Source organism: Charadrius vociferus, unplaced genomic scaffold (genome assembly GCF_000708025.1).
Source record: "Charadrius vociferus isolate BGI_N301 unplaced genomic scaffold, ASM70802v2 scaffold56, whole genome shotgun sequence".
Lineage (NCBI taxonomy): Eukaryota > Metazoa > Chordata > Aves > Charadriiformes > Charadriidae > Charadrius > Charadrius vociferus.
The window spans coordinates 1,408,080-1,436,059 of NW_009649057.1; the positions used below are offsets into that span (position 1 = coordinate 1,408,080).

At 47.3% G+C, this 27,980-nt stretch overlaps 1 protein-coding gene across 1 annotated transcript in view; it reads right to left on the minus strand.

Annotated features, from left to right (window-relative positions):
* Nucleotides 1–27,980, minus strand: part of COL27A1 (collagen, type XXVII, alpha 1) — a 164,690-nt gene that overhangs the window by 4,807 nt on the left and 131,903 nt on the right. Inside the window, exons 38-53 of the mRNA XM_009888040.1 lie at nt 18,462–18,515; nt 18,233–18,340; nt 16,687–16,740; nt 16,321–16,374; nt 11,230–11,286; nt 11,018–11,071; nt 9,990–10,043; nt 9,038–9,091; nt 7,426–7,479; nt 7,243–7,350; nt 6,741–6,848; nt 5,142–5,249; nt 2,229–2,282; nt 1,577–1,639; nt 1,037–1,090; nt 279–314 (exon numbers count right to left, since the gene is read on the minus strand). Coding sequence (XP_009886342.1) covers nt 279–314; nt 1,037–1,090; nt 1,577–1,639; nt 2,229–2,282; nt 5,142–5,249; nt 6,741–6,848; nt 7,243–7,350; nt 7,426–7,479; nt 9,038–9,091; nt 9,990–10,043; nt 11,018–11,071; nt 11,230–11,286; nt 16,321–16,374; nt 16,687–16,740; nt 18,233–18,340; nt 18,462–18,515 — 1,074 coding nt within the window. The remainder of the gene's footprint in view (nt 1–278; nt 315–1,036; nt 1,091–1,576; nt 1,640–2,228; nt 2,283–5,141; nt 5,250–6,740; nt 6,849–7,242; nt 7,351–7,425; nt 7,480–9,037; nt 9,092–9,989; nt 10,044–11,017; nt 11,072–11,229; nt 11,287–16,320; nt 16,375–16,686; nt 16,741–18,232; nt 18,341–18,461; nt 18,516–27,980) is intronic.

The window sequence follows — 27,980 nt, forward strand, 5'->3', positions numbered from 1 at the left end:
TCATCTGTAAAGTATTAGCTTTTGCTGTGTACTTGGGTTAAGTAAATGGAAATTTTTAACAGCAGAGCGGGCGTTTATGTGCAGACGTGGATCTAGGTGCACATACATGTGTGCACACGTGTGTAGGTGTGTATGTCTTGCCCTCGTGGGAGCCCGATGCCACCACACTGAGCCAGAGCCCACGCAGGTGCAGTGGAGCCCAGCGGGACGCTCGGTGGCCCAAAGAGAGGGACCCTCTGACCGGCAGGATGCACCCAGGGGTGCGGACCAGCACTTACCATTTCTCCGCGGCTGCCTTTGTCTCCCTTGGGCCCCTGTTAAAGCACACGAGGCGGCTGTCAGTGACCATCAGCAAGCTGCACTGCCAGGACGCATTGCCACCCAGAACGCCTTGCAAGGACCCAACTGCATCTCTAAACCAACCAGCTCAGGTTGCCATATTGCCCCCCCCATCCCGAGGCAAAAAAATTGCCACTGCTGGATGTTTTGGCAATGTCCGAGTCGATCTTACTGGTTTTCATCTCTGCCAGTAGCAGCTTCTGTACTGAACTCTGAGTAGCTTCCCGCTCGTGTTTTTACGAAGCGCTGAGTGAACTTTAGTCTGTGTTCAGCACCTTTGGCATTTTGGGGCAGTCAGGGATTTTCAACACTTCACAGAATTAAGCTGTTCCCAGTTTAATACATTTATCAGTGTGTTTTTTTTTTTTTTTTCCCTCAGGCCAACTTCTTTGGAAAATCTGGCAGCTTGCTTTTGAAAAAGTGCAATAACATTCTTGCCTTCTAGTTTGAGCCAATCTATCGAAAAACTTGCACTTAGGTAGAGCTGCTCCTCTCTTTTAAGCTAATAATCTCCCTGCAACTGTATATGAGCCAGAGACTAAGCCTGCACTTCTCTCAAGCTGCTGATCTTAAAGACCATTTTGTTTCCCTCGTTACAGCAGGACTTGGGATTTACTTATGCTGGCCTCAAGCATCTTGGATCTCAAACACTACGCTCTTCTCAAAAATACAGGCAGAAAAAACCCCAGATACTTACTAGGCTTCCCATGGGACCCTGAATGCCAAGCGGACCAATAATTCCTTCTTTTCCCTAGAAAAGAAGATATGTGTGAACCATCACATGGGAACTGACGGTCACTTTTACTGCAGCAGACTCAGTAAAGACACTTAAATCTATTTTCTGCTTTTCAGCGACATGCTCATAGTATTCACTGTAGCTAAAAGAAAACTGTTTCAAAATGCAAGTCCGAAGATACAAGCCTTCAGAGTACGGGTGTTACGACCCATGTGTAACCTCAGAAATTCCAGAAATAGAAAGATTTCAGTGTAGCTGGTGTGGTCTGGGCAGTAGTCATAGCAGCATGACTGTCTCCAAGGCAGAAGAGACCTGCGCACACGTTGTTTCCTACAGATGCTTTCGGGTGGCTCAGAGGTGGTACCATGGCCGTGGCTCCTCTGCCAGGCACGCGGTGAACGGTGCTCTGTGCTCCTGATAGCACCCTGTAGCCTCACAGAAATAAAGGATGGAGGAAGGAAGAAAATCCTCCCAAACCAAACAAACTGAAAAACCACTCACCATGAGACCAGGCGGCCCACGTGGTCCCTGAATGCCTTTGAAACCCAGGTCTCCTGGGGGGCCCTGCAAACAAAAATGAGATGCCAGGTGGTCCCCTTAAGAAACATACCCCATGTCTATGCCCTTTCTCACAGCTCTGCTGCGAGGACAGAGGTGCTGCCTCTTGTATATGGGGATGGGAAGGTCCAATTTTTGAAAAATTCTTTTCCCACTCCTGTTTTGCAAGCCCTTTACCTTCTACAGAAATCAAACAAGTCTCCCTTCAACAGGAAAATTATACGATAAAATGACTTTAAATTTCAAGTCAAGGCTCTCAACATTAGGAATGCATATCAGTGTCCCGAGTACAGACTGATGACTGATGCTGGAAATATGAGTGTCTGAAAGACGTTCAGGTGGGGAAAACAGCTCAAGGGTCTATAGGACAGGCCTCTACCGTCTGCCCATTTTGACAGGAAAAAGCTCCAACAAAGCATATGTAAATGCAGGCTCATTTAACAACTGAAGATGCATAAACTAAAGAAAGTTCGAATCAATTAAATGTCAATAGTTTCTGCACAGCTGCCAATAAAGTGTTTGCAACAAGTATTGCATTGTGTGGCCCCAGTAAAGCAAGACTAGAAAGCCAACTGGTCACAAGACCACCTCTTACCTTTGGCCCAAACATGCCCGCAATCCCTGGAAATCCTGCCTCGCCAAAGTCTCCCTGCAAATAACAGCCAAGACAAACACAAGAACAAAGAACCACAGTGAGTTCACATTGAGCGGCTGGTCACTCGAAAACGCGCCAAGAGTTCAGCAGCTTCAGGGAAAAAGAAATCCATTAGTATTCTTCAATCTAAGCAGGACTGATGAGAAAAAAGTATGAAGAAAATCTGAAGGAGGAACTACACAAACACGAGGCTAGAAGCAACTCCAGAAGACCTCATACATCACTCGCAGACTAAACTTTTTTGCCCCCAATGCAAAAGGCATACCTACACTATTTCTAGCAGACGCTTGTCTAGCTTGGACCACAGTCAGCAGAAGCAGGATGGAGAGCATCTATTCTAAGACTGATCTTGGAAGTTCATGCTGCAAAAACCCAGCCTGAAAACCCTTTAAAACAAGCTCTTCTTTTATTTCTAATATCAGCTGGACTGACCTACTAAAGGATAATTTCAAACTATGCTCATTCAAGCTGTCAAAAAAGTGTGTGTTCCTACAACATAACCTCCCATTCAAACCCAGGAAAACTGTGCATATCACCTAATTCTTTTCCTATTCAACCCTGCAGGGATTTTTGCTCAATTTCTTCAGGAAAAAAAAAAAATAGTTGGAAGGCCATCAAGCTTGACTTAGCACATAGCATGCACTCTGAGAATAAAATAAAAAAAACAGACTGGGTAGCGTGTCCTTATAGAAACACCCTTCTTTCACCACATTTGAGATGTATGTCCTTTGATATTTCTGGGCTTCTCAGATGTCAAAATGTGAAGTGATTCAACGTTAAAAAAATACGGGTCAGAAACATACACCAGATGATTCATCTACAGTCTTAGGAACATCAGAGATGGAAAAGGCTTGTTTGGACTCTCATCAGGACTATGTGACCCATGCTGGATTGTACTTTACGGGATGTTTTACAATGTCTTGTTCAGCCGCGTTGTAAATGACCCAAGCGATGGGGTTTCCACCACCTCTATTATTACAAGGCTATTCCAGAGTCAGTCTAGAGACCTCACTGTTAGGAAGTTTTTCCTGCCACGACAGTGTGAAACTGCTTGGCAAGAACGGGCTTGGTTGGACTCGGTAGAGCATAAGAAACTTTCCAAGGATGCAAATTGATTTAACTGCCCATTTATGGATCCTGGAAAGGAAAACTGCTACTAATGAAGGACTAAGGTCTTTCCTGTGTTAGGAGAACCAACCCTGCCCTTTTTCTAGAGGAATTTTGGGCAAAAGTAAATGGGAAGCCAGAAGGGTTTAAGTGCCATGGAGTCATCGCAGCTAAGGGGACCTGATCACTAGTTATGCAGCAAGGTAGGCAACAGCAATACTGGACAAATGAACCTGCCACTCGTGGACACAAGAGGGAAAATTATATTGTGATTAGGTTGTTGGCTACTATCTTTCAGCTTGAATACTGCCATTACAGGGTTTTATATAAAATATACAAACGTAAAATCATAGAATTGTCTAGGTTGGAAGGGACCTTTGGGATCATCAAGTCATCAACCATCAACCTGAGACTGCCAAAACTACCACTAAACCACATCCCTCAGCACCATGTCTACTCGTCTTTTAAATACCTCCAGGGATGGTGACTCCACCACTCCACCACAGCCTGTTCCAATGCTTAATAACCCTTTCGAAGCTGGGCGAAGAAATTTTTCCTAATATCCATCCTAAACCTACCCTGGTGTAATTTCCTCTTGTCCTATCACTTGTTACTAGCAAGAAGAGGTCGACCCCCACCTCTCTACAACCTCCTTTCAGGTAGTTGTATATTTTAGTTGAGGTAGTTTGGGATCATGATCTTGTCCCTTGTTTTGTAGTAGGCCTAATCTCTCTTTTCCTCATGTTAGTTTTGTGTCTGTAGCCTAACTAGACCCTCTGACGGTGCTCATGTTCTTGGGATGCTCAGTCTGTCTTGGAAGAGGAACACTTGCACAATGTCTGTGTGCATCAGATGGCTGGAAATCCCACTGGTGCAAAGATGCTGAGCAGACAGAGGGAATATTAGAAGAGGTTTGAAAAGGTCCCTGCTTGGGGGTTTCTAAAAGAATCATAATAAGCACATCTAAAGAATTTAAGTAGTTATACCCTTGTGAGACTCTGTGAGAGCGTCTTCTGGCCTTAAAAAGCTCCCAGTCTATAGAACTGCAGTATTCTCAATATAGCCTCAGGCTGATAAAGTGTGACACATCTGTGCTAAACTGGGTGACCCCACCAGTACAATAAATAAAAGTAGTAAGGATTAGGAGCCTGCCTTGGGCACAGGTGTGGGAATTTAACTTCTGCTTGCACCAGGGGCTCTCGGTGTTTCTCCCGCAGTGTGCTCTGAACTCGCAGCTCCACCGCCCTCAAAACTGCACCGATGATGCCTGCTCCTGCACCTCCTGGCATGTCCCCGTGGAGCTACAGACCCCCCCTTTGCACCTTTCGGATGGCTCAGAGCGCATAGTTCAGCTCCGACACTCAACACCTCCCACAGGCTCCACGCACCCCTCTCGTAACAGCTCTCATTGAAGACACTGCTGAGGGCTGTTTGAGAGGGCTCTGCAGCGCGGCTGCCAGCACACACCACGGCCTCGTGACCACAGGCACGAGGATGACGTGAACGGTCACGCTGTCTTGGGGACCACAGGCATGGATTAGACATCTCTGTGGACAAGCAAGCAGCGAAACACACACAGTGGAGAGAGCTGTGCTGACGCTCCTGTGCTCACGCACAAGCTGGTTATGGGTTCCCCTGTAAAAGATCCTGCCAGGGTTCACCCTGCTACCCCAGCCTGTGGATCTGCACCCTTTCCTGAAGAAGACAGCTTGAAGTCAGGTCTGATCAGCTCCCTTCATCACTAACCGGCTGTCCTTTGGGTCCTGGATTGCCAGGGGTCCCTGGAAGGCCCGTTCCTCCTGATGATCCTCGCTTCCCTGTTTGGCCAGTCTGTCCAGGCAATCCTCTTTCACCCTAAAAATAACAGAATTCAAGTAATTCCAAAGGACAGGAGCTAAATATAACAACACTCAGCTGAAATAGCCATAGATGGAAAGCTGGAAAAGAGTGGCTCATCGGGATAAGGAATGTGGTTTCATCAGGAGAGGCCTCAGGTCTGCTAAGGCAGATGGTAGCAGGATGCACAGTGTGAGACCAGCGATGGGCACGGCTGCGTCCCCTCCTGAGCTTCACGCAGAGCAGGAGCTTCAGCAGAGCTGTACTGCCTGCATCGGGGCTGAGGACAGCAAGGGGCTGACATGTCTTCTGTTGGCACTTCCCGATGTTATCTGTCCTGCCCTGCAGTTTCTCATAATCTCTTCCCCGCAGCAGACTAGCAATTGATGATTAATCCATCTAAAATGTTGAAGACATGCCAAGACTTCAGCTGGAGGACTTCAATCCAGTAGGCTGCAAAGCTAACATTTCCCCAGCACCAACTCCGCAACTTAAAGACAAGAGAGGAGCTTCCGAGACCCAGCACCACACTTTGCTCCCCACCTCTTCCCCTTGCCAAGGGCCAGGAGCAGCACAAGCCCCAGCTACTCGATCTGGGGCAGACTGGGAGAGAGGACCAAAGGCGGTGAGATGGTTGAGCACCTGGAAAAGGGTCAACAGATTTTCCTGGAGCCAGGGTATGAGTCTGTCATAAGGACACAAGGGTCTTTCAGTCATTTCTGGTAACAGCCTGTTATTCTACCCAAGGCAGCTGGAGGGCAGCAAGTGACAGTTTAAGAGTGATGTGTTTATGGGAGGCATAATTTAAATTAGATCTGATAGCCTCTCCAAACCCAGCTGGAGTCTTCACATTTACAGAGTCTTTCTCCAAATGGTTGAATGCTGTTGGTCCAGTTTAGATCCTGAGGCTGGCCCGGACCAGGGCAAGAGCCAGGAAGAAATCCCAAGGTCACTAAAGCAGCTTGTCCCTGCTTCCACTCAGAGAATGTCCAAGCCCATACTGGTTCCAGCCGTTCTAATCCAGTAGATATATGCCAAAAACCAAGCGGCACAAATTTCCCTTCAGCAGTTCAGGCCTTGCAGGGCAGCAGCTAGAGGACACCCTAATTTCCCAAGGAGTCATCCCTCCTGGACATCCTACAGGCAGGCTGCAGCAGTTCCTTTGCAACTTCTCCAAGGCCATATTTTTTTAGCCAGGTTTCTAAGGAAAAAAGGCTAAAAGGTTCCTAGTGTGGGTATGTGTATCTGTAGGCTCCCGACCTCAGTGAACTTTGACAAAAGAGGAAAAGTCTCTGGGACATTCAGCTGCTGCGAACGTCATGACAATGGATGGATGGATGGATGGATGGATACATGGATGATGAGAAAGATCTACTGAGCCTCTAGCTAAGTGAAAGATGGCAGCAGGAGTTTGGGTTTTATTAGACCTTGGAGAATCCAAGCTTTAGAGACAAGAGGCTCACAGACTGGATGGCTCATAGCAGTATCTTAAGGGAGTCAGAAACTCACCTTGAATCCTGGTGGTCCTTGTGCCCCAGGGAGTCCCGGTATGCCAGGGTTGCCTCTTTTGCCTGACATCCCTGTCACACCTTCTTCCCCATCATCACCCTGCTCTCCCTAGAAAGGAAACCCAGAAGAAGTTATGAAACAAGATGCTCTTTCCACCTCTGCACAGCTGCTGGAGGTGTGGGGAAGTGGTGTGACTTTGCCCTCAGCAAGCACCATGCATCTGGGCACGGGTGGATTTGCAGAGATGTATATAGAAGTCTGTGCATGCAAGTACCTGTCGGGCTAGAAACACTGGTTTATTTACAGACTCGGCCAAGCAAAGGCAACTGCTGCCTCTATGTGCATGTGAGAGATGAAAAGGAGCATATGATCCACTCTGGGTACACGTAAACTGCAATATCTACAGCTGGACTACATCCATTTCTCCTGTGCTACCTTTTAGCTTTCCAGCTCCTCAGCTGCATTTGCTATCGATGCTATAAGGTTACAATTGCAAACTCACCAGCATCCCAGGTACGCCATCCTTCCCAGGCACTCCGTCTGCTCCAGGGGCACCCTCTTGACCCTGCCGTCCCACCACTCCTCGAGGACCTGGTAGCCCAAGGATGCCCTAAAATCACAAAGGTGTTAGTGATGGAGCTCCTGGACAGCATTTGCTGGGGCAGAATATTGAATTTTTACCTACCGGTGAGCCTCTGCTCCCTGCATTGCCCCGTGCTCCTTGCTTTCCTTTTTGACCCTGCAAGTCAAAAAAGAGACATGTAAAATGGCAGCAGTTCTAGCACAACTCCACTTGGGAGCCTGACTTCAGGGTGTGCTTTTGGATAATGGTTGGAAAGAGTTTTATAAAAAGGAGATTTATAAAGTCAGTTGCTCCAACACTGGGGAATGAACTGCTATTTGGTTTTATTACAAGCGATTCTTCGTATGTCTTGAGAGTTCTAGGGCAGGAATGAATAGCTAGAAGGCAAGGACCTACATTTTTCCTAATACAGAGCAGATGAGGACAAATAAAGCAGGATGAACTCGAGGGAGGACTCAGTGCACTGGCAAACATTAGAACAAGATGCTTAAAACCTGCGTCCTCTGTCAGTTCATTGACAGCACAGTGCCGAACCAAGGACCCAGCAAGTCTTCTGCAGGGCGGTCAGTAAGAGCTTTTCTCTGTGAGGTAGCTCTCTCTATTTTGGAAAGTTAATGGAAATGAAAAGGGTATCTTGCGTCTAAAATTTGCAATGCTGCTTTGTGAATAAAGCCATAAAAGAAATACTCCTGAGGTTTATTAGCTGTAAAAAGGATTAATTTCTGCAGAATGAATGGAAAACTCAGCCTCATCACCTTCACTAGGGCTTTCTTAGTGAGGTCATGTACTCAAACACTTTTAAATTGAAGCACTGCATTTTCTGTGCATTGTTTCTCCATCTGCAGAGGACCGGGCAGGCCAGCTACATGAAAGAAATACTCCTGGGGGTGCTTTCTCTGCTATTCATTAGACCCAAAGGCAGTTCCAGATTGTCCATCGATGGGTAGAGTTTATTTATCTTATCGCCTGGTACGCTTTTTGCCAAGAACACCTACTGTAGGTTAAACTATCTTCTGGCGTTACCCCAGCAGGGTCAGATTAAAAATCCGGACATCTGCCAAAAGGGAGCAGGAATTTGCTGACTATTGAGGTCACATACTTACGTTTTAGCAAATAAAGTCCCTGATCTGTGAGAATAATTAGCAAGCTGTCATTATAGCCAGATGTGGAGGTAGGAGTAGGTATGAGGTGCCCCAATGAACCTTGAAGGACCTGTGTGTGCTGTGTTTTCTAGCTCAATGCGGGCAAGAAGTTAGAGGGACTCTTCCAAGAAGCATAACAACTGCATGGATAAATGGATTCCAAATCTGGACGGTTTCAAGCCAGAAAAGTTTATGGTTCAAGTGAAAGAGAGAGAGGCTTGCCTGGCTCAGACCTCCTTAGGGACAGATGAGCCAGCTGTGGCTGGAGGCACCACAAACAGGGGCATGGGAAAGAGACACAACCCATGGCAATGACTAAAGACCTGCCCAAGATTCACCCATCGTGCTGGAGCTGTAATTGTCTTGATCTTCTCCAGCTCCACAAAGCCAACAAACTATTGGGCTTGGACACTCAAATACATGTTTACAGCCCTCCCACTAGGTTCTCCATAGTCTTTCAAGGCGTAGACCATAGGCCAAATCACACATGCTGGGGAAAAACATGAGAATCCTCTTAATTAGACAGTTTCTTTAAACTTGGGACACTATAAATCCACCCTGCCGAAACCTACCACATCACCTTTGGATCCCTTTGCTCCTGGCTGGCCTGGTGGTCCAGCATCCCCCTACAAAACATAAGCAAAGGAAAATCTGCTTGAAATTCTCTTCTGGCAGTGTCTTGCATGAAGTATAAAGAACAGCATTTTTTGTGGCCTAACAACGCTGCTTCAGCTTGTTTCTGAGCCACGTGTTTCTAATGGCTCTAAAGACAATCCAAAGCTCCTGCTTCCATCTGAAACATTGACATCTGCAGGGATACCACCCCTCAGAATGAACTACATCCACTGGGGAATGCAGCAGCTCTACCCATTTCTAGGCCATATGACTGAACACTAAGATTTTACCCCAAAATAGAATCTGTTGTTCTTCCCAGCAGCCGCACAAAGAATGGGAATTGATTCAACTTTATTTCCCAGTAAACTACATTTAATGTGCTACTGCACTCACAGTTGCAATAGTCACATATACAAATTAGACACTGTTGTATATACGCAAGGGAATACAAAGTCCTTCCCTTAAATTTGCATTTAATTTAGTCTCTCATAAATGCACTGGTTTGAGAGGAAACACCACGCAGGCAGAATAATATGATCTTGCCTCGCAATGGACCAGCTCTCGCCTGTAGCATGCCCGATGTATCATTTCTAAGCAGACCCTTCCACCGTCATTGTCATCTTGCACTGTCCATCTCCTAAGCTTTCTGGTCCCTCTTGGATGATTCAGAAAACACAGTTTTGGAGACAGGCTTTTGGGACCGCTCCCTGTTCTGTCACCCATTTATTGGTCTCAACATGTGACTCAGAATGCCCATTCTATAGGTCTGGCTTATGGAAATGCACATGTTGCGTTTCGCAGCTCACCACACACTCCTTACTGCAGCCCTTCCTACCTTTCTTCCTTTTTGCATCTGTTTTGCACATGCATGCGACATTGGGTAGCTTACAATAAAGCAGCATCTCTTACAGGTAAGCCTTGCTGTCCAGGTTTTCCTCTTTCTCCATCAAGCCCGTCTTGACCCTTAAATAAAAAACAGAGAGGGAACATGTGTTTGTTCTTGGGTACTTTTGTGGCAATAGGAAACAAAAATGGATGTAACATGCTGTATGGGGCAGGAGAAGATAAAAATATCTGCGGTCTGCTAATATAGAAATGTTGAAGTTTGCAGGTAGTGTACATGTTCCCATGGATATGCATTGGAAAGAAACAGCTAAGAGGAACTGCTAATCACCATCTAAGCAGTAAAGAAGGCTTTCTAATGCACCCCTAAATACACACAGCATTAGTGTAGGGGAACAGTTGGAGACTGCTATCCTACAAAAATAAGGCAGGAGCGCTGCTACCCTGGTCAATTGAAACTCTTCTGTACACTACTGTAATGGGTCTCTCTGACCAGCTGCTTTTGGATGGAGGTAAGACTTAATCCATAGAGCCTTTGGAGATCAACACCAATCAGCTGGAACTGTCCTGCAAAGAGGGTGTCAGGAGCACAGGGAAATCATTCACAACCCTGGTCATCTTCAGAGAGAAATCCTGATAAGATTTTGGAAGCTTCCAATCCTCCAAATTAACAGAGATCTTCCCATGAAAGACTACAGCCATGGGAAAATCAGTCTTGCATTTTGTCCAGCAATTACATGACCTTTCTTGTACACATCTTCCATAGGGTATTTCCTCAATAATCACAAATACCTCTAACGAGATAGTCCTGCTTATTCATTCAGTCTACTGTGCTCAGGCAGGAGCATGGCATTGTGAGATGTTGACCTGCAGGACCTACGTTTTCTTTCAGCAAAGGTTTTACCACTTTAGGTAAATATATCTGAATTGCTCCTCGTTTGAAACACGCCCGTATGCAGCAGTTGACAACGCACAACAGTGGGTTATGAATCGTGACTACTGGGCAAAGGGTAGACCTTCTGTGGGCTGATGCACATTGGAAGCACTTCCTCAAGAGAAACTTTTCTGAATCCAGTATTTGGAATAAGACTCACAGGATAACCAGGGTCTCCAGGCTCCCCTCGATCACCTCTGTCACCAACGGGGCCCTACAACAATACAACAAAGACTTAAGGTGGATGTAAACAGTCTGTCATCTGCAGTATCTCAATGGCTTGTGCATGTTCTACAAGTAAGGAAGAAACTCAACTAGTCCACCTGCAAAAATCAGGCCAGGATTGATTTGAGAAGGGATTTAACATCTTACTCTGTCTCCAGGTGGTCCCTGTGGGCCTTCTACCTTCCCGTCATCACCTTGTTCTCCCTGTGAATAAAAATGCTAGTATTAATAGACAGCAGATACTTCTGTACAGACCCAATCCAGTCCAACAATATCATAGGCTCCTAAGTCAAAGCTTCTGTTGAATTTACTAATTTTTCATCCAAAGAAAGTCTAAATTATTATTTTTTTTTATAGTTTTTTCATAACCTGGAGTACACCAACTCTTCACATTGCTTTCCTGGTTTCTTTGGTGGTTGTTTCTGTCTGGTCAAACTCTCCTCCCTACGGAACCAGGTGCAAAGAGTTATTTTCAACAATTCCTAAAACTAAGCAAGAAGCATGTAATTAGGACAATATGGGAAATAGTTCTCTGCCTCTGAATTTTATTGCTGACAGTCAAACTAAACTCTTTAATCAAGCGTTTCCCCGCCCTCACTGAGTGCTGCCTGGGCTGTCAAGGGAACACGGGTGGTCTGGATGGGCTCCCCGGTTGTGTGCCACCATTGTGGGCTTGTCTTACAATTGATCAGGTGAGAGGGTCAGCTCCTTACACACTTGCTGTGTGAGCAGCTCCTGTTGTTGATGGGAGCTCAGGGCTCATGGTTTGGCTGGTAGGTAACATCACCCGGATTATTTATAACTGAGGTCTCTCTAAAACATCCATAGAGAGATCGCTCAGGACTTAACACAGACACTGCCTTTTTTAATTCAGTTGTGTAAGTCACTTGGGGTCATGGTGTCCTATTTTCTCTTGAGTCTAGCTCAGAGATGGCTGTTTCTTTGGTCCCCATAGAAGATAGCTACATTCCAGCTCCTCCAGTTTTTGGCTACTTCATATCGCTGAGTCTCTGGCACTCTGGCTCCTTAGGATGAACATGTCTCAGAGCTTCTTTGATGTTGCAGCTACTAGAGAAAAGAAGTCTGGGGGGTTCTGGCACAATGGAGCTGCTGTGTTTGGACTGCTTGGGGTGATCCTAGAGCCTTAAACACTCAAATCTCCATAGCTATGCAGAGCCAAGTTTTCCACAGGAAACAAAGGTTGCATCAGCCCTTTCTGGTGTATTTATGACCATCTTTGACTTTCTCTCTGGGCTACTCTCATCTTCTCTTTGAGTGGCAGCTGCTGATGGTAAGGGTCCTTGGGTCTCAGTGATCCTGCCTCTGGGAGAAGGCATTTGGGGTGCTTTGCTTGTATGTGATGGTTGTTAATAACCCCTTTGGAGCAGTGATTAACCCTCAGTGAGAAAACTCAGACAGTGGAGCCAATAGCTTCTTTTCTGTAGGACGTGGGTCATGGTTTGGAATCAGGGCTGTGCCACTGCTGAGAGAGACAGGCTGACCCACACTGGCTTTGCACAGGCTGAGCACCAGTATTGACGTTTACAGCTTGGTAGAATGAGGCTCAAGTTTTGGCAAAATCTCTTGCAGTTAACCTCAACAGGTAGCAAAAAGTTCGGTGCGTACCTCTCCATTACATGCTTGATGACAGTAGCATTTTCTTTCTCTGCTGCTGCGACATTTGTTGGAGGAATGTTGTCAGGGATTCATACATACTCGCAGGTTACGGTTATACTGTCGTTAAGAGATTGTGTGCTGGGTGGTGAACTCCAGCACACCGGTCTGAGGTTTTGGAGAGGTATCATGGTAGAAGAAATATATAGGGAGAAACTGTGCCAAGGTGGCTTGAGACTATAGTACTGAGAAATATGGATGGAGAAATTTGGGTGGCAGAGTAGAGAGAAAGGAAAACAATGCCTAACAGGCTTTGCCAACAGTTTCCAGCGCTACTGAACTTGCTGGTTGAAGTCTGCAGCAGAATACCTGGCAGCTGGTTAGCTTTCTAGCCACTATCAAAGGAATGTAGGATAGAAGGGAGACAAAGCCACCATTTCTCAAGTCTCAGGAAAAAAAGAAAAATCCCACTATACGTGTTACTATGCAGAAGTCTTGGCACTGAATGCTTCTGCTCAAACAGGATGTGAACACCTCGCCATTTGGGAGATGAGACGTGCGTGATGAACTCAAGGAAAGCTCATAATTCTGGGGACTCTTGAAGAGCATCAAGACCTACACGCTTTGTCCTCAAAGCTGGGTTGTGGCTTTGTATCCCCTTGAGTCTAATGCCCACCTTGTCCTTTATCTTCTGACTGCGAAAATCCTGCAGGACCGGTCAGCTCTAGGACTGTGAGGCTGAGCTCCTCCAGGACTTCCTGGTGCCTCAGCTGCTCAAGAGGGAGATGAAAGGTCCGCGCTAATTCTTTGGAAAGTTGCAGTGAAAAAAAGTTAGAGTAAAGGGCAGCAAAGTAAACATGTTGGGATACAAATGGAAAATGCATGGAGAAGAAGGGAAGTCTTGTTGTTGTTGGCTCCCGTCCCAAAGTGAGATACACCAGTTTGTAATTTTTAAAAGGATCCCATCTGGACTGCTTTAAGCAGCTGCCAAGTGCAGGCGTCTGCTCTGAGCAAGGCCTCTTTGAGGAGCTGTAAATGTATTAAATGCGGCGGAGTAGCTTGCTGGCATGGCACAAGGGAGCTGGATTCCACAATAATGCCTCTCACCAAGCTGCTTTCTTCTCTGGAAAAGGGAAGACCTTCCCCACCATTATATATCCTCCTGCTTCAGCACGGCTATGTTTACCACGTTGTTTAAAGCTCACAGAACAGTCATGGTCGTATTTTCATTTCCTCTTAATTTCTCAGATTCAGGCTTCCATTTTCATGATCGCACGCGTGCGCAAGGTTACAGATGTCCAGAGGGCAGGAATCTGTCTATCCTTAGGCTGGGATCCAGGCAACTCTTAGGAGATAAGAAGGAAGGATGGATAAGACAACTTAGATGCCAGACTTTTGTGGAGCACCTGGCTGCTTCAGGAAACGGTGCTGGAGGCTCAGCACGTGATGCTGGGCTCTCCTCGTTCAACTGGAGCTGCTCCCCAGCAAGGAGCTGTAGACCCGCTGACCTTCGGGGAAGACGTGAGTGAGATCTGGCTGTTCAATGGTCATTAACAGATCTGACTGTTCTCAGCACGATGCATAAGATGCTTTGATATCTTTGTCAGGCTTCGGCTTGGATACTTGGATATAGAATGAATTTTATCATCCTTGGTTAAGGTATTACATAGCGTTGCTGTGCTCTGATAACACAAGATCCATGTTACTTCTGAGAAAGTGCTCTTCTGGTGTCCATTTGCAGAAGAATATTTTGTTGGTGAAGGGGAGAGTGCTTCACTGAACACTTCAGGTTAATAATTTGGGGACCATTTACTACTGAAATGATGTGAGCGTTCAAGATGGCGACTTTCAATGTTTTAAAATAAAGCAGCAGTCTTAATTTCAACAAGAGAGAGACATATCTGCACACCTCTTACTCCTTGCTGTAAAGCCAATGGCTGATTTTGCTTTTGGTAATCACGACTCACAACTTTCTGCCAGGGTGCTCGAGTTTCAACAGTGGGACTGAGAAACCTCTGGCCAGGCTCTCAGCTGGCAACGTGCTTGGTCGTGAGCTCTCGCATTATTATCCTGGGCTGGTTGTGCTTGGCTAACACTTGCCACTTCCCACACGGCCAGTCGGCAGAGTACACCTGAGGAGTAATGCTGCTGATGTCTGGAAGAGCAAGAGGTGGAGCTCGGGAAGCGGCTGGGGCAGCGTTAGAAAGGCTGGGGGTGGAGAGGAAATTCAGCGAGGCAGTGATGGAGATGTGGGGCAGCAGGAACATCCCCAGCTGTGCCTGTGCCACGGATGTGCTTCAGCCGCAGGAAACGAGAGGAAAAGCAGCACGGCCATTGTTCATCCCTGGAGCAAAATTTCTGAGGCATGTGAATATCTTAGTGGAACACAAGAGTTCACCCTGCCCCACTGACTGCTGGCCACCAGCACAGTGATTCACTGCTGCACCAGGAGTCTTCTGGCAGAGCACAGAGAGCAGCGTGAACTGGGTGTCCTGACACCCAGGAGCTTGAGCTGAAAGGACACATTCAAAGCCCCAGCAAAGACATGCCCTTGGTGTCCCTGGCCATGGCAGCAGGGTTGGAACTAGATGATCTTTAAGGTCCCTTCCAGCTCTAACCATTCTATGAGTCTATGATCTCCGTCCCACAAACTCCTTTTATAAGCAACGCAGCTCCTGCTTGCACACGTACAGCTGCAATCACATCCGTGTGCAGAGGGAATGCCAAAAGCTCTCTTGGTAATGGGGAGGTAGAAAATGAGCGAAAAGAGTTCACGCATCTTTCACCTTCATGGGGACCCCAGAACCAACCAGTCCCAATTACCATCACTTCCCTTCCCACAGGGAGGGAGGGGCATCGCTGCCGTTCCTGAAGGCACGTGAGGGGCTCCAGCGGCACTGCGAGTACAGCCAACGCCAGCTGGGCCGTCCTCAGAGCGCGGAGCAGCCAGCTCCGCCGACAGGAAACCATTAAAGCGTGAGTCACTTCTCCAGCCTGAACTGGTTATGGCCACGCTGACTCAGCAAAAGGGGAAAAACACAAGGGGAAAGCCGCCGTGGAAAGAGGGCTCTGACTCAGGCCAGCTGCGGCAAGGGAGCGCGGTCGAGGGATGAGGGGGACGAGCGAGGTGAGGGGGTGGCAGGCGATGAGAAAAACGGAGGAAGGGCAATGGAGAGGAGACCAGTTCTGCCTCGCTTACAACACGCTATCGGCTGATTTAAGCACAGACGGACAGCTTGCTGAAGATCTGCTAGTTATTGCGGGGTGTTGTTCTGACTCGATCACAGAAAGCTACTAGTTTGATAACTTCTGGCTTGCAGATCGAGCAGAATTTCTGTGGATGCAGGAAACGCGTCCCTGGAACTCATGCTGGCTGGCTCAGCCACCAGTGCAAGGGCATATGGTGTCTGGAAAGCACGTGCTAGCATGTCCCAGTGCTGATTTGCAGAAGCAAAGCTGCAGCAGGAGTTATGCAGGTGGCCGTGCTGTAGAGGAGGCACCTCTGCCGCAGGTGGAGGAGGAGAGCACAGATGCACGGGTGTCATGGCAGTGGGGCAATTGTCTCTACATCAGCTCAGCTTCCATGTCAATGGAAGACAAGGTGGCAAAACGCTGTGAACTTACCTTTTCCCCCTTTGGCCCTGGTGGTCCAATTGGCCCTGGTGGTCCTGCATGTCCCTGTGGAGAGCAGACAGCATGTGAGGAGACAGGGAAGAGCTGTTTGACTGAAGGTCATCCATGGTTTCCTGCCAGATCTCACGAGCTCCATGTTGTGCATCCCAGCTTTGGAGGGACACATGGGTCACGGCAGAGATGCACCAAATGCATCTGGAGAAGTTGTGATGGTTCAAATAGAGACTACAGAAAGAACTAAACTGAACTCAATATCAGAAATAAATGATAGTTTAAGAACAATTTTGCATCCTGGAGTGGCAGTTTTGTTGCATTTGAGAACAGATAGAAGCTGGAGGAGGAAACCAAAATCCTTACCTGGTAACCCTTTAAGCCAGGTTCCCCTTGAGCACCCATTCTTCCTGGAGCACCCTGGAGAGCCAAGCACAGAAAGCACCATGAGTGTAGCCCATGGGTACTACCCCACAAGAAGAGGATGCACCGGGCTATGCGAAGCAAAGCTCAGCACGACATGGGAGTATGGCCACCCATTCTCCTGGCCACCAGTGAACTTTGCTGCAGCTATCTGAAATGCTCTCACTTGGCTTTAATATCTTACACATGGGGAGTGATGCTAGGAGTCCAGTCTATGTCTTGCCACCCTGTAGCAATAGGTTCCCCAACCTCATTCAGATTTGCCACCAGAAATGGCTGCATAGTGTGTGCTCTTCATCTGCCCTTCTGGACATCTTTATATCCAAATTAGCTTTGTGCTAGGAAGTCCACCAGTGAGACCATTCTCATGCAAGACCTAATCCTAAACTATTGGGAGGAGACCTTCCAGTGTGGTTTCTGAGACCAAGAAAGGAGTTTTCTGGGTTGTGATAAGGGCACTGCAAGAGCTGTTTATTGCATCTTTAGCAGACTGAACAAAAGGTTTTAAATCAGATCATCAGATTAAAGTGAATTGCAAGCTTTCTATATAATCCCATTTAGTGTGGAAGAAAGCCCTTTCCACAAGACAGAGATGTGTTCAATCCAATAGACTGCTGCTCAGATATTGCTTTGCTTCCTTGTGAAAAAATCCATGGAGACTTTGCCAAAGAATATGAAGGGAGGATATATGGGCAGGCCATAATTTTTAGTGCAGGAAAACACTATCAGCGGAACCATTACTCCATCGCTCCATTTGCTACTGTTCTGAAACTTCACCATGATTCCCGGTTCATAAATAACAACTGCTTTTTCACTAAGTTCTACCAAACATAGTGCAAGAAGTTTCCTTACCAGCCTGCAATGCACGAGGAGGTACTTACTACTTACTGCTGCTGTCCCAATGCGTTTTTCTCATGTGCCTAAAACAAATTAACTTTCTTTCCTCTCTACCATACTATTGTTGATCTCTCTGAAAGCCTCACCTTCAGTACCCAACTCAAACCCTTTCCCATGCTATATTTCTTCTTGCTGCAACTGTTTTATATAAGTAGATCAAGAGTGGGTGTAGAAACAGGGCAGAAGTCCAAGGCAGAGTTCCTTATAACAACGCAGTTTGACTTGGAAGCAGCTCTTACCATGAGCGTGCAGTCTCAAAGGGAAAGATCTTAGCAAAAAATAGCTTATCAGCTCACTCCCTTCTCAGCAAAAATCCCCAATATTTCAGCCCATCTGGGGAGCTGGGAAGAACCGACATGATGCAACCTGAGCTGGGTTCACGGGGCACCAACACTACCACCACTATGGAGCCTCTCCCATGCTGCTCAGACCAAGTGCTAAGCTGTTTCGGTCAATCAAACCCATCTAACAGCATTTCACTTTCTGTGCTCTGAGGCCTCTGCTGGACTCTCTGCTTCATTCAGGCCTGTGCCCACCACTGCTCGTCATGTTTCTGTGTGTTGTGTTCAACCATTTGCAGAGCTCTTCTCACCATAGGTCCTAGGGTACCTCGGGATCCTTTAGGGCCTTGGTTGCCCTTCGGCCCCTCCTTCCCTGGAGATCCTGTCTCGCCGAGCTGCCCCTGGTAGCCCTTGCTGCCCTGCAGAACAAAAGCACTGACATTAACGTAGGACAAAACTGCTTCTACGGATAAATGTCAAAGATGAGCTAAGAAAGGGCGATCCAGAGAAGGAGATGTTATCAATGGGAGATATTCCTACCTTCTGGCCAGGCTTGCCCTTTTCCCCTTGTTTTCCTGGTTTCCCTTCTGGTCCCTAGGAGAGCAAAAAAAACCTGTTGGAATGGGAAAGCAAAGAAGTCCCATCCCAACCAGCCACTCCCAGGCCACTTCCCTGGTACACTCAACCCTGACAGCATCGTCACCCATCCTGTCCTGTTCCCACAGGAGCCAACAAGGAGGCTAGGACGTCATGCAGGTAAGGCCACGATTCACAGGTAATACAGCCTGAGTATGGCTGAGTTTGTTCTGGAGCTGCTCCAACACATGGAGGAGAAGGAAACCTTATTACTTAAAGGTGGAAAGATCTCTATGCCCAGGTGACTATAGGACAACGAGGCTGAAAGGTGGTATTTTTCATCTTCAGATCACATGTCAAAGGCGGGTGATGGAAAACTGCCATCTGATGTGTCCATCTGTCCTCAAAGATGCAAAAGAGGGATCTCAGAAGTGTTCCTTGAAGACAGCACCCACTGAACTGAAAGAATGGTACTTACCCAGCCACCGCTACAGAAAGGGCTGAAATGTGGAAAACACGTTTACCCTGGCCCCCACAAAATATTTCCTCTGGTCTGCAGACAGAGCTGCCATCTCTGCATCAGCTTTACAGAGCTGTATCTTTCACCATCAACTACAGCCCTGAACTGGCCATCCATACTTTTTATATGGTTTTAGGATAGTGGCAGTGGAACCATTGCCTCAACAGCAATTCTTCTTGTTTTTACCTTGTAAGAACAGGCAGTGGTTTTATTTTTTATCGACCTGCCATGCACAGCTTTCTGCTCACGGTGCAAAAACCTGTCCTCTATTTGTATTATTACTACTGCAACGCACAGCACATCGAAATCACAATATACTGTTCGGGCAGCTAGAAACGGAGTGGGACACAAAACTTCGGGTGGGACCCACCGCAACGAGGGACAGAAACGCTGGTCTGCTTTGTGCACCGAGCGTGGGCGCATCACGCGCAGCAGAACTGGCCGCCCCTCCTTGCACCCACACAGCAGAAATTAGCTGTGATGAGCAGCTAAGCATAGCACACGCTCCTTAGGGAGCCCGGGGAGTTCATTTTTTCAGCGTTTGACCCCGTTGGCTGCAAGGCAGACAACATATTTTGGGTTTGACAGCAAGAAGCAAAAGTATCACTGAAGAAAATAATTCATGCTTTTTGGCAATTGCGACAAACTTTTCAACAGCATCAGCACACCAGCACGGCATCTCTCCCTCTGCTCTCCTGCCTCCCAGTCAAGAAGGTATAATTTTCACCACCGTCGAGGCTGCAGAAAAGTATCAGTCTCAGCTGAACAAAAGCAACTTATAAAGCTAGCTGTCTCGGAAGGTTTTCACTCTGATCTGAAACACGGGCCTCATAAGTGCCTGCTCTTAACACAAAGGAGCAATTCAGACTTATTATGGCCCTAAAGAATTGTGCCAGCTCTTCACTGCCCCAAAGGGAATAGCTCCATTTTACCCAAGTCAAACGTTTCAAGAGCCCACCTTGCCAACACTATTAGAGCTTCACAAAGGACAGGTCCCTGCCCAGGAGTGCACAAGTCCTGTTCTGTTGTCTCCTCCGTACTGCTCGGGCTTTTCTGTTTGCTATTTTTTGCTGCCACTTTCCAAGAGATCACTTTTAGAATTATTTTCCCACAGACGCTGAGCAGCCGCACTACACGATGAATCGTGGGTGCCAAGCATCCAGCGTCACCCACGTGATTTACACTTTTGACAGGAGTACAGAAAAATCCTCACCAATGAAAGCATCAGCCTGGGAAAAGGCCATCCCCATCCAGTTCTGCAGCTAGCTCACCACTGGACCTGGTACCAGGTCCCTCAACTTCCCCATGTCACGATACGTGTAGCGAAGCAGCAATAATGCTCGTGGGGTCTGTTACGTAGCAATACCGTGCTGCTTAGTGGCTTGAAAATTTGGAGACTGAATAGTGGAATCGCCACAAAAGTTTACTGTCAAAACAACACGTGAACGAACAAAGACACAACTGGGATTTCTAATTAGTCGCACAGTGTTTTTCCATCAGTGTCCCTGGACTATGCACTAAGATCTGTTGGAAGCACGGGCAATAGATGTTTCTTGCAAATGGGAGAAAGCTTGTTTTAAGCTAAATCTGTTCCTGGCCCCAGTGATGGCCAAGCCCTTGATCTTCTTCAGCAGAGTCGTTTTGCACACTCAGCTGTGCACCTGAATTGCTGTGCTGTAACAGCTCTTGAAACAAATACTTCCATGTTACGGCTCCATCCCTGGGATGAGGATGCGTTGCGCTGTCTGTAACAAAATGCAGACACCAGTGCATTGATGAGATGTACCCTTTTATCATTGTGCAGGGCAGATGGACCCCGTTCACAGGGGAGGTCGTGGGGATCGCACAGCTAATTCAGAAGAGTTTGAAGTACAGCCTGGTACCCCTCACCTGGATACATCTCCCATGGAAGCAATGACTGAAATTTGCTTCTACCCTGCAACTGGGAAACATCTGTGCTTTTTGAGAAAACAGGTTGAGGCCTTAAATCTTCTCATCTGAAAAACAAAATTTCCACACTGCTCCTAAAATCTGCCATCATTCAAGTTGATGCTTGTAGCCACAATCATGAAGTATAGATATAGGGTTAGAGTCATCTGGGAGAGGGAAAAAACATAGCATAACCCGAACTTTGACAGTCCAAACCCTGCTCACAAAAATAAACTTGATCCACAGAAGAGTGTGCCATGTTCCAACAGGGTCTCAACTTTCTCTGGGTTCCTTCAGCTTGTCTTTCCCTGTTGGTGGAGTCTGAATACAGATACGGGCTCTGATAAACTGCCTGTACCAGCCTTTCCCCTTATGACGCATTGGGCTCATTGAGTTGTTCATCTACTCCAGAAGGCTCTCCTGGGTCCTCCTCCAGCTGGGGTGCGGCTCTTTCTTCATTGCTGGAGAAAAAAAATTGGCAGCATCTCCAGCTCTTGTCAGTGATAGTGAGACCAGCTGTCACTTGCAGTAAACCACGGAGATCTTCCTTTGAGCCGCCCTCACTGTTGTTAGCTCTCGTCTGCCGGTTAAAAGCTTTGCTGGTATAAATAAATGGGTCAAACTGTGCTGGCGACACCATCAGCAAAGACGTGGCTTGGATCTTGCAGCCTGAGTCACCTCCTTGAACGGAGTAAGCTCTATCAGCAAAGGATATTTCTGTGCTCTACCAGGATGCTTTCTAGGACTTTGGCCAGCAGAGCTCTGCTGGTGAGCGGGAAGCCTACCATATGTCTGATTTTCCTGGATGTGCTTTCTCCAACTGCGCAGGAATTTTGCCCGGATGAATTTAGAGGCAGTTCAACACTTGTCTGGGGTTCCCAGATATGCGATATCTCTACTTGTGATGTTCCAGATGTGGTTGCCATTTGTTGCAATCCCGGACATTCACAGGGCACACACGTAGTGGTTCGCGCAGTTCCCAGAAATCACCGCACTGTCACATGCCGCACATTACACAAACAATAACAAGCCCAGCAACAACTTTAGTAGCCTTCAAAAAAGGTCAGATTCTTTTTCTCTCCATTCTTCTGACTCATCTGTCCAGGGATGGAAAAATCAGGCCAGAACGGGGAGGGGGGAAAAGGATAAAAATAAAATTAAGCGAGATTGTAACTTTATCCAGGGTCTCCAAAGTCCATCCGGAGCCTAGCATCTTTTGGTACCTTTTTCACGGCAGTGTGAAGTTCCTAGGGTTCCTACTCTCTTTAGCAGAGGCAGCAACGAGGGGCAGAAAATGTACAAAAGCCTATACATAAGAATAATTAATTCCAAGTTCTTTTTGCTGGATTCAAATCAGTTGGGTTAGTGTGCCAAGGCACTAAACACTTGATGCTTTTATTCCTGGGGTTTGTACACATTTTGTTGTATGCTTTGGGTTACCGGTTTGCTGAGAAAACAAATTTTTTTTACAAGCTTCTTCTGTGCGGGATTATTTTTAAATCATGATTTCTCCTTATATACTGCACTCTTCACAGAGAAGTGTATCAATACCTCCAGATGATGATGGTACTTGTGACCAGGAACAGTGGAAAGCAGCGGTTTTACAAAGTCACGTGACTTCAGGTATGCCAAAATATCCAAGGAAAGCAAAAACCCAATCATCTTAGGTCTAACATGTTTAAAATTGCATTGCCAGCTTCAGTAAGGACCCAATTTTATAAGGTTTTTTTAGTATGGCCTTAGATAGTCCCCTAAGGAAAAAGCTGGATGGTTTATTTTCTGATGCAAATTCATTAATTTTTAAGGAAAAAAGAAGCTTTCAGCTGCTGATGGCTTTGGCAGCAAAGTCAGGTCTCTTGCATGGCACAGCAGTAATGTTTATTGGGAGCAAATAGATGAGCAGCTCAGCTTTAAATTCTCAAGACATCAACAGTTGAAACCTATGTTACGACAACAACATCCAGAAAAACAAAATAAGGAAGTTGAATGAACTGCAGAGAGATATGCCCCAAATGGAGCCAAACAACAAACAGTGTTAATATCCAGACCCAAACTTCCCCCACATTCAGTGATGCTCTGCTCCATGCACTAGATCTGGGGAAGTGGTTACTGAGATGTGACTCACGTCCTGGTTTGACTCAAGGGGAACTATGGCTCTTGGCACTTCAGAGGACAGGTAGGTTTCTGCTTTGCTTGCGGACTTACAGCACTGCACAGGAGGGAAGCTCTACGAGGGCAGTACTGACGAGACAGCTTCCCAAACCTGTCTCAGGAAGGTTCAGGATTACTCAGGACTGTTGTGGAGCAGGAGCATATTTTCAAATTTTTTTTGGGTGTTATTGAGCGAAGGTCTGAGGTCGCTCTTCCCTACCAAAAATGAGGCAGGAAGAAATAGAACCACCAGAAGGCAGCTGCTGAGTAAAGAAAAGAAAGCGCCGATGGTGATGGAAAAGATGGTGATAGTTTGAGGCACTGGACGTAGAAAGGGCAGAAAAGCGAAAGCAGCAATAAAGGTAGGAAGCATGAAACATAGGATGACCATGCCCATATTGTTCAGGGCCCAGCCAGCGAGCTCATTTAAAGGGAAATGAAAAAGCCCCATATCATTTCCTACCGCTCAGCAACGTCTCCATATGAGAACCTCTACTTAATAAACTTTGATCGAGAGAAGCCTCCCCCCATGGAGGACAGTTCACGAGCGCTCAGGAAATTAGTGGGATTATTGGGGCCGGGCATTTGAAGACATAAATGTTTCAGATTTATAAGAAACACATTTCATAATCACTCTGCCTAGCAGTAGTTTGGAAGGGGAGGAGACAGGGCAGCAGCTCCTGAATGAGTATGGGGAAAGAAGAAAGACTCAACTGTTCTCGAGAAGAAAGACCCGATTGTGCTGTGAGGTTCAGAGGGCTTCACTGGGATCACTGGGAAGTAATGGGCTCTTGGCCTGTGTGTGGAAACCCGAGTGGTGAGTGCAGGTAGAGCTGGCTGGCTGAACTCAAAGAAAAAGCGAGATGGGGAAATCCTATAAAAAGATCTTGGATGGAAAGACTACAGCTAGTGTCACTATGACTTTCCTTTCATCTGTGTTCCTCAGTTTAAAATGTGGAATCCAAACCAGAATCTTGTATCCCAAACTCTCTGCTTTAATACAAGTTCTTATCGGCATGCAGATGTTGCTCTGAAATATGCCACTTTTGGTTTTGTCTATTTAACTTAGTTTTTCTAAGCGGTCACAGTGTAAGGCAGCAAAGCAAATCATGTACAGAGCAGTGCTGTGTGCTCTGAGCTGGTCTGGTTTGATCTGATAGCCATGAACTGCCACAAATTCGTTGTTTTTGGGAAAATCCCTTTTTTTCCCCCCTCTTTGCCTCTATTTCCTCCTCTCTAAGGAAGCACAAGAGACAAAAGTGCCACCGAAAGGCTTGATGGCCGGGTGGGAAGCGCAGGAAAAGTGCAAGCCCTCATCCCCACTGAGCTGTGAGGCTTTCCTACACTATGACACCAAAATGCTCCAAAGAACTAGCCAGTGTTGGAAGCTGACAACTGGGGAAAAAGGAATAGAAAGAGCACTTGGGCAGTATAACTCTGATTTACACTAATGACCACTACTTGTGCTCCTTGTTTCCTCTCCCAAACACTAAGGGTTAATATCTTCCTTTTGAAGGACACAGATGCCCTGGGGTTGTGGAAGAGGAGGGGAATGGAATCCTCTCTTGCAATAAGGAGGGGAATCTTGGAGTAACTGCACAAAAAGTGCGTCTCCTTCGTCTGAGTCAGGAAAGAAACCATGCCAAGTCAATGGGATTTATTTCAAATTCTGGCTCATTTCTACTCCTATTAACTCTAAACGAAGACCAGCTGGGATCAGCCCGCCTTCCCGAGCAGCAGAGAGACCAGGCAGAGCTGGCCGACTTCACTGCAAGGGTGAACGGCCCCTCGGCTGCAGGAGAGCAACCTCAGTCGCGGCAAGAAGTGGTTCCCTGGGGACTGGGAGAGCTCTGTGATTCCCTGCAGGATTCCCAGGGCTCACAGGCAACCCTGGTCCACTCCAAAGGTTTCAATGGATTTGGTGGGCTGAGTCACAGATACCAGAATAGTAGACAAGGGCGGGGGGGGGGAAATCCACACAATAAAATCTCCCAAACAGCAAAATCCAGCATGTGCTTCTCCATACAATGGGATGTTCAGACTTCCACAGAAGAGGCTGGGACCATCAGCGATGCACTCGTTATTGAAGAAAAAGAAGGAGAAGCTGATTGCAGCTAAGGGCAGAGGTGCCCAGGGATGCCAACATCGCTTCTAGAAGGGGAAGGAGAGCGACCTGTGGAGTGCAGCTATGCAGAGGCACTCGCCCTCACTCTTTCTCCGGCTTTGCTTTAAGCAAAGCAAAGAGTTTAAGCACGTTTGACCACATTCCTGAGCAGCTCTATTCCCCTTTAATTTTTGATGCAAGGCAAATACCTGCCTATGGCTTTGCTGAATCTTGGTCCACACGAGTAATGATACTCCAAGACTGCTACACAATCACACCCCGTGGCCGAGCACACAAGCACCTTCAGCTATGGAAACTGGACTCTAGCATAGGAACTGGCCCTGCTGATGGAGCAGCTACTGGAAAGGACAGGCTGCAGGGCTGGAAAAGTATGTCCTGGTGTGTCCCCTTCTCCCGTGTGGAAGGGGTAGCTGTGGCTTGGGATGTGCATCATGCACAAGCCCAGAAGGCATTCAGGTCTTCAGTGAAAGGCCCATGCCCTCTGACAAGCAGAGCTGTCCCATGGAGACATCTGAGGAGATGTTTCAGGCCCGTGCGCCAACGCAGCCCGTCCCGAGGCACAGCACAGGGCACAGGGCTGAGGAGCTCCCGGTTCTCTTCTGCCTCTGTCACCGACCCACCTCCTGCATCACCCCGGGCAAGTCACTTCACTACTTTGTGCCTCTACTGCTAACACGTCACTCAAGGGCAAGATTAGGAGCAGTATTAATTCCCTACATTAAGGGTGCGAAGAGCTCGCTGTTACCACTGACACACTGCTGGGGCTGCCACAGCCCTCCCCTGCACACTGAGCCCAGTATTCTCCATTCCTTCCATTGCGCAGTCGGAGGGTAACCCCACGCCCTCCAGTTGAGGGATTTTAAGAAACTTCTTTCAAGTAAGAGCTCCACAGACAGCCTGTAGACCAGGGCACGAAAAACAGCTTTTCCAGGAAAAAACAGCTCAGCACATTATCAAAAAAAGCATGGACAGCAGAGATTAAAACCACAAGCGACTCCAGGATTGTCCTTCGGCAGCCTCAGTGTTTTCAGGGAGCCGAATGCCATGTAACTGATGTGGCGTTGCCAGCTGTCGCTGAGCTCATGTGTTCGGAGTGAATGGCTGGATTCAGCGACAGCAGAACGAGGCGTTTTGTTGCAGAAAATCTTTGAATTGTGTTTTCGATGGCAGGAAACAGAAAAGAACAAAGAGCAAAAAACCACTCTGGGACAAATTCTGCTGTAAGTGATGTTTGGACAACTTGGTAATAGAGCAGCGTGTCGGATGAAAATGAGCTCCTGCCCTACCCTGGCATTACAGAGCCCAGACACCAGCCCTGTCTCAGCTGTGACCACAGTGGGCCGTTTCTGGAGTCACTCTGCTAGCTCAGAGCAGAAGGTCTATCCTGACCAGCAAGTTCTCCTTCCACTTCAGGATTGTAGCCTATAGATGATGGAGAAACAAGAACACGATGGGAAGGACGCTGTCCTCAGGACACCATCCAACGCTGTGTGCATGGAGTTGCTGCTGCTCTGGGGAGTGACGTGGCTGAGGCCACAGCACTGGAGCCAAGAGCCACGAGTTCACCCAGCGCTCCATACTGGGCTGGATAGTAGCTTTGTCCTTTTCAAAGCAGTGTGAGTTCCCTCAAAAAACCTTCTCAGATCTCCACCCCAGCCCAGCGCCATCACTCTACCCTCTTGGAGAGCAAACAAAGGCACTTTGGATCTTGTCGCATCAGAGCAAAGGGATTTACCAGCCCTAAGAGCTCTTTTGGTCCACTGGTGCACATCTGCACCACGCAGCAGGGCCGGCACATGCAGCCAGATCTTCTCTGATGTAATTGTTTATGGCGATTTATACCATTGGAGCGTCTGGCTGAAAGCTTTCCGAGTCCTGACGTGGCTTGAATGACACTGCAGATAAGATTTCAGGTTAAAAAGGAAGTGGAAAAAGAAAAGAACTCGGCTCCCAGTTTTGCTGAACAACGAGGGATTTTCTTGTTTCAGAGCATGTTGTATTTCATTACCTACAGGGTCTCCAATTGCTTTCCTGGAACTGTAAAAACCTCGCTATCAGATGTCTGCCTTGTATGACAACCAGCACATTACGAAAACCACAGTGCATGGCTACGGAGAGCAGCTGGAAACTCACCACCTCCCTCCTGCCAACTGGCTTGGGCCTTTCGCACAGCCACCGGCGGATCAGTTGTCCTCCAAGGGAAGGGCTGAAATGCCGTATTTTCTGTAGGTGGAGAAGAGAAGCAGCAGAGAGGAGCACTTTGCGGGGTTCTACTTTCAGGGACCACTTGCATGTGTTGATGGTTGCATATCAGTGACTTCAGCCTTTGACTCTTATCATCCTCTGTTGCAAAGAGCAGGATCGACTGGCAGCTGGATCCTTTCTAAACATACATTACTCTCCAACAATGTTGTTTGGATATTTCAGGCTCCGTGGCACTATCCCCTCATACGATGACAGGTCAGCAAATAAATTAGCGTTTTATTTTGGCAGACTACACCATGACACTTGCATTGCTGATGCGTGCCTTGCCAGGGTTTGATGGGCCGTTGTATCTTCCAGTCTCCCCACAAACTGCAGAGATATACCCTTGTCCTGCCTTGCCCATATGGAGAGTCTGGATCTCCAGTGAACAACTCCTGCTCTCACTCCCCGCACTGTTGACCCCAGGATCTGCATCTCCAGCCAGTCTCTCTGAATGGAGATGCCCAAGCAGTCCCTGGTGCTCTGCCATGGAAAGAGATTATCAACTGCTCAC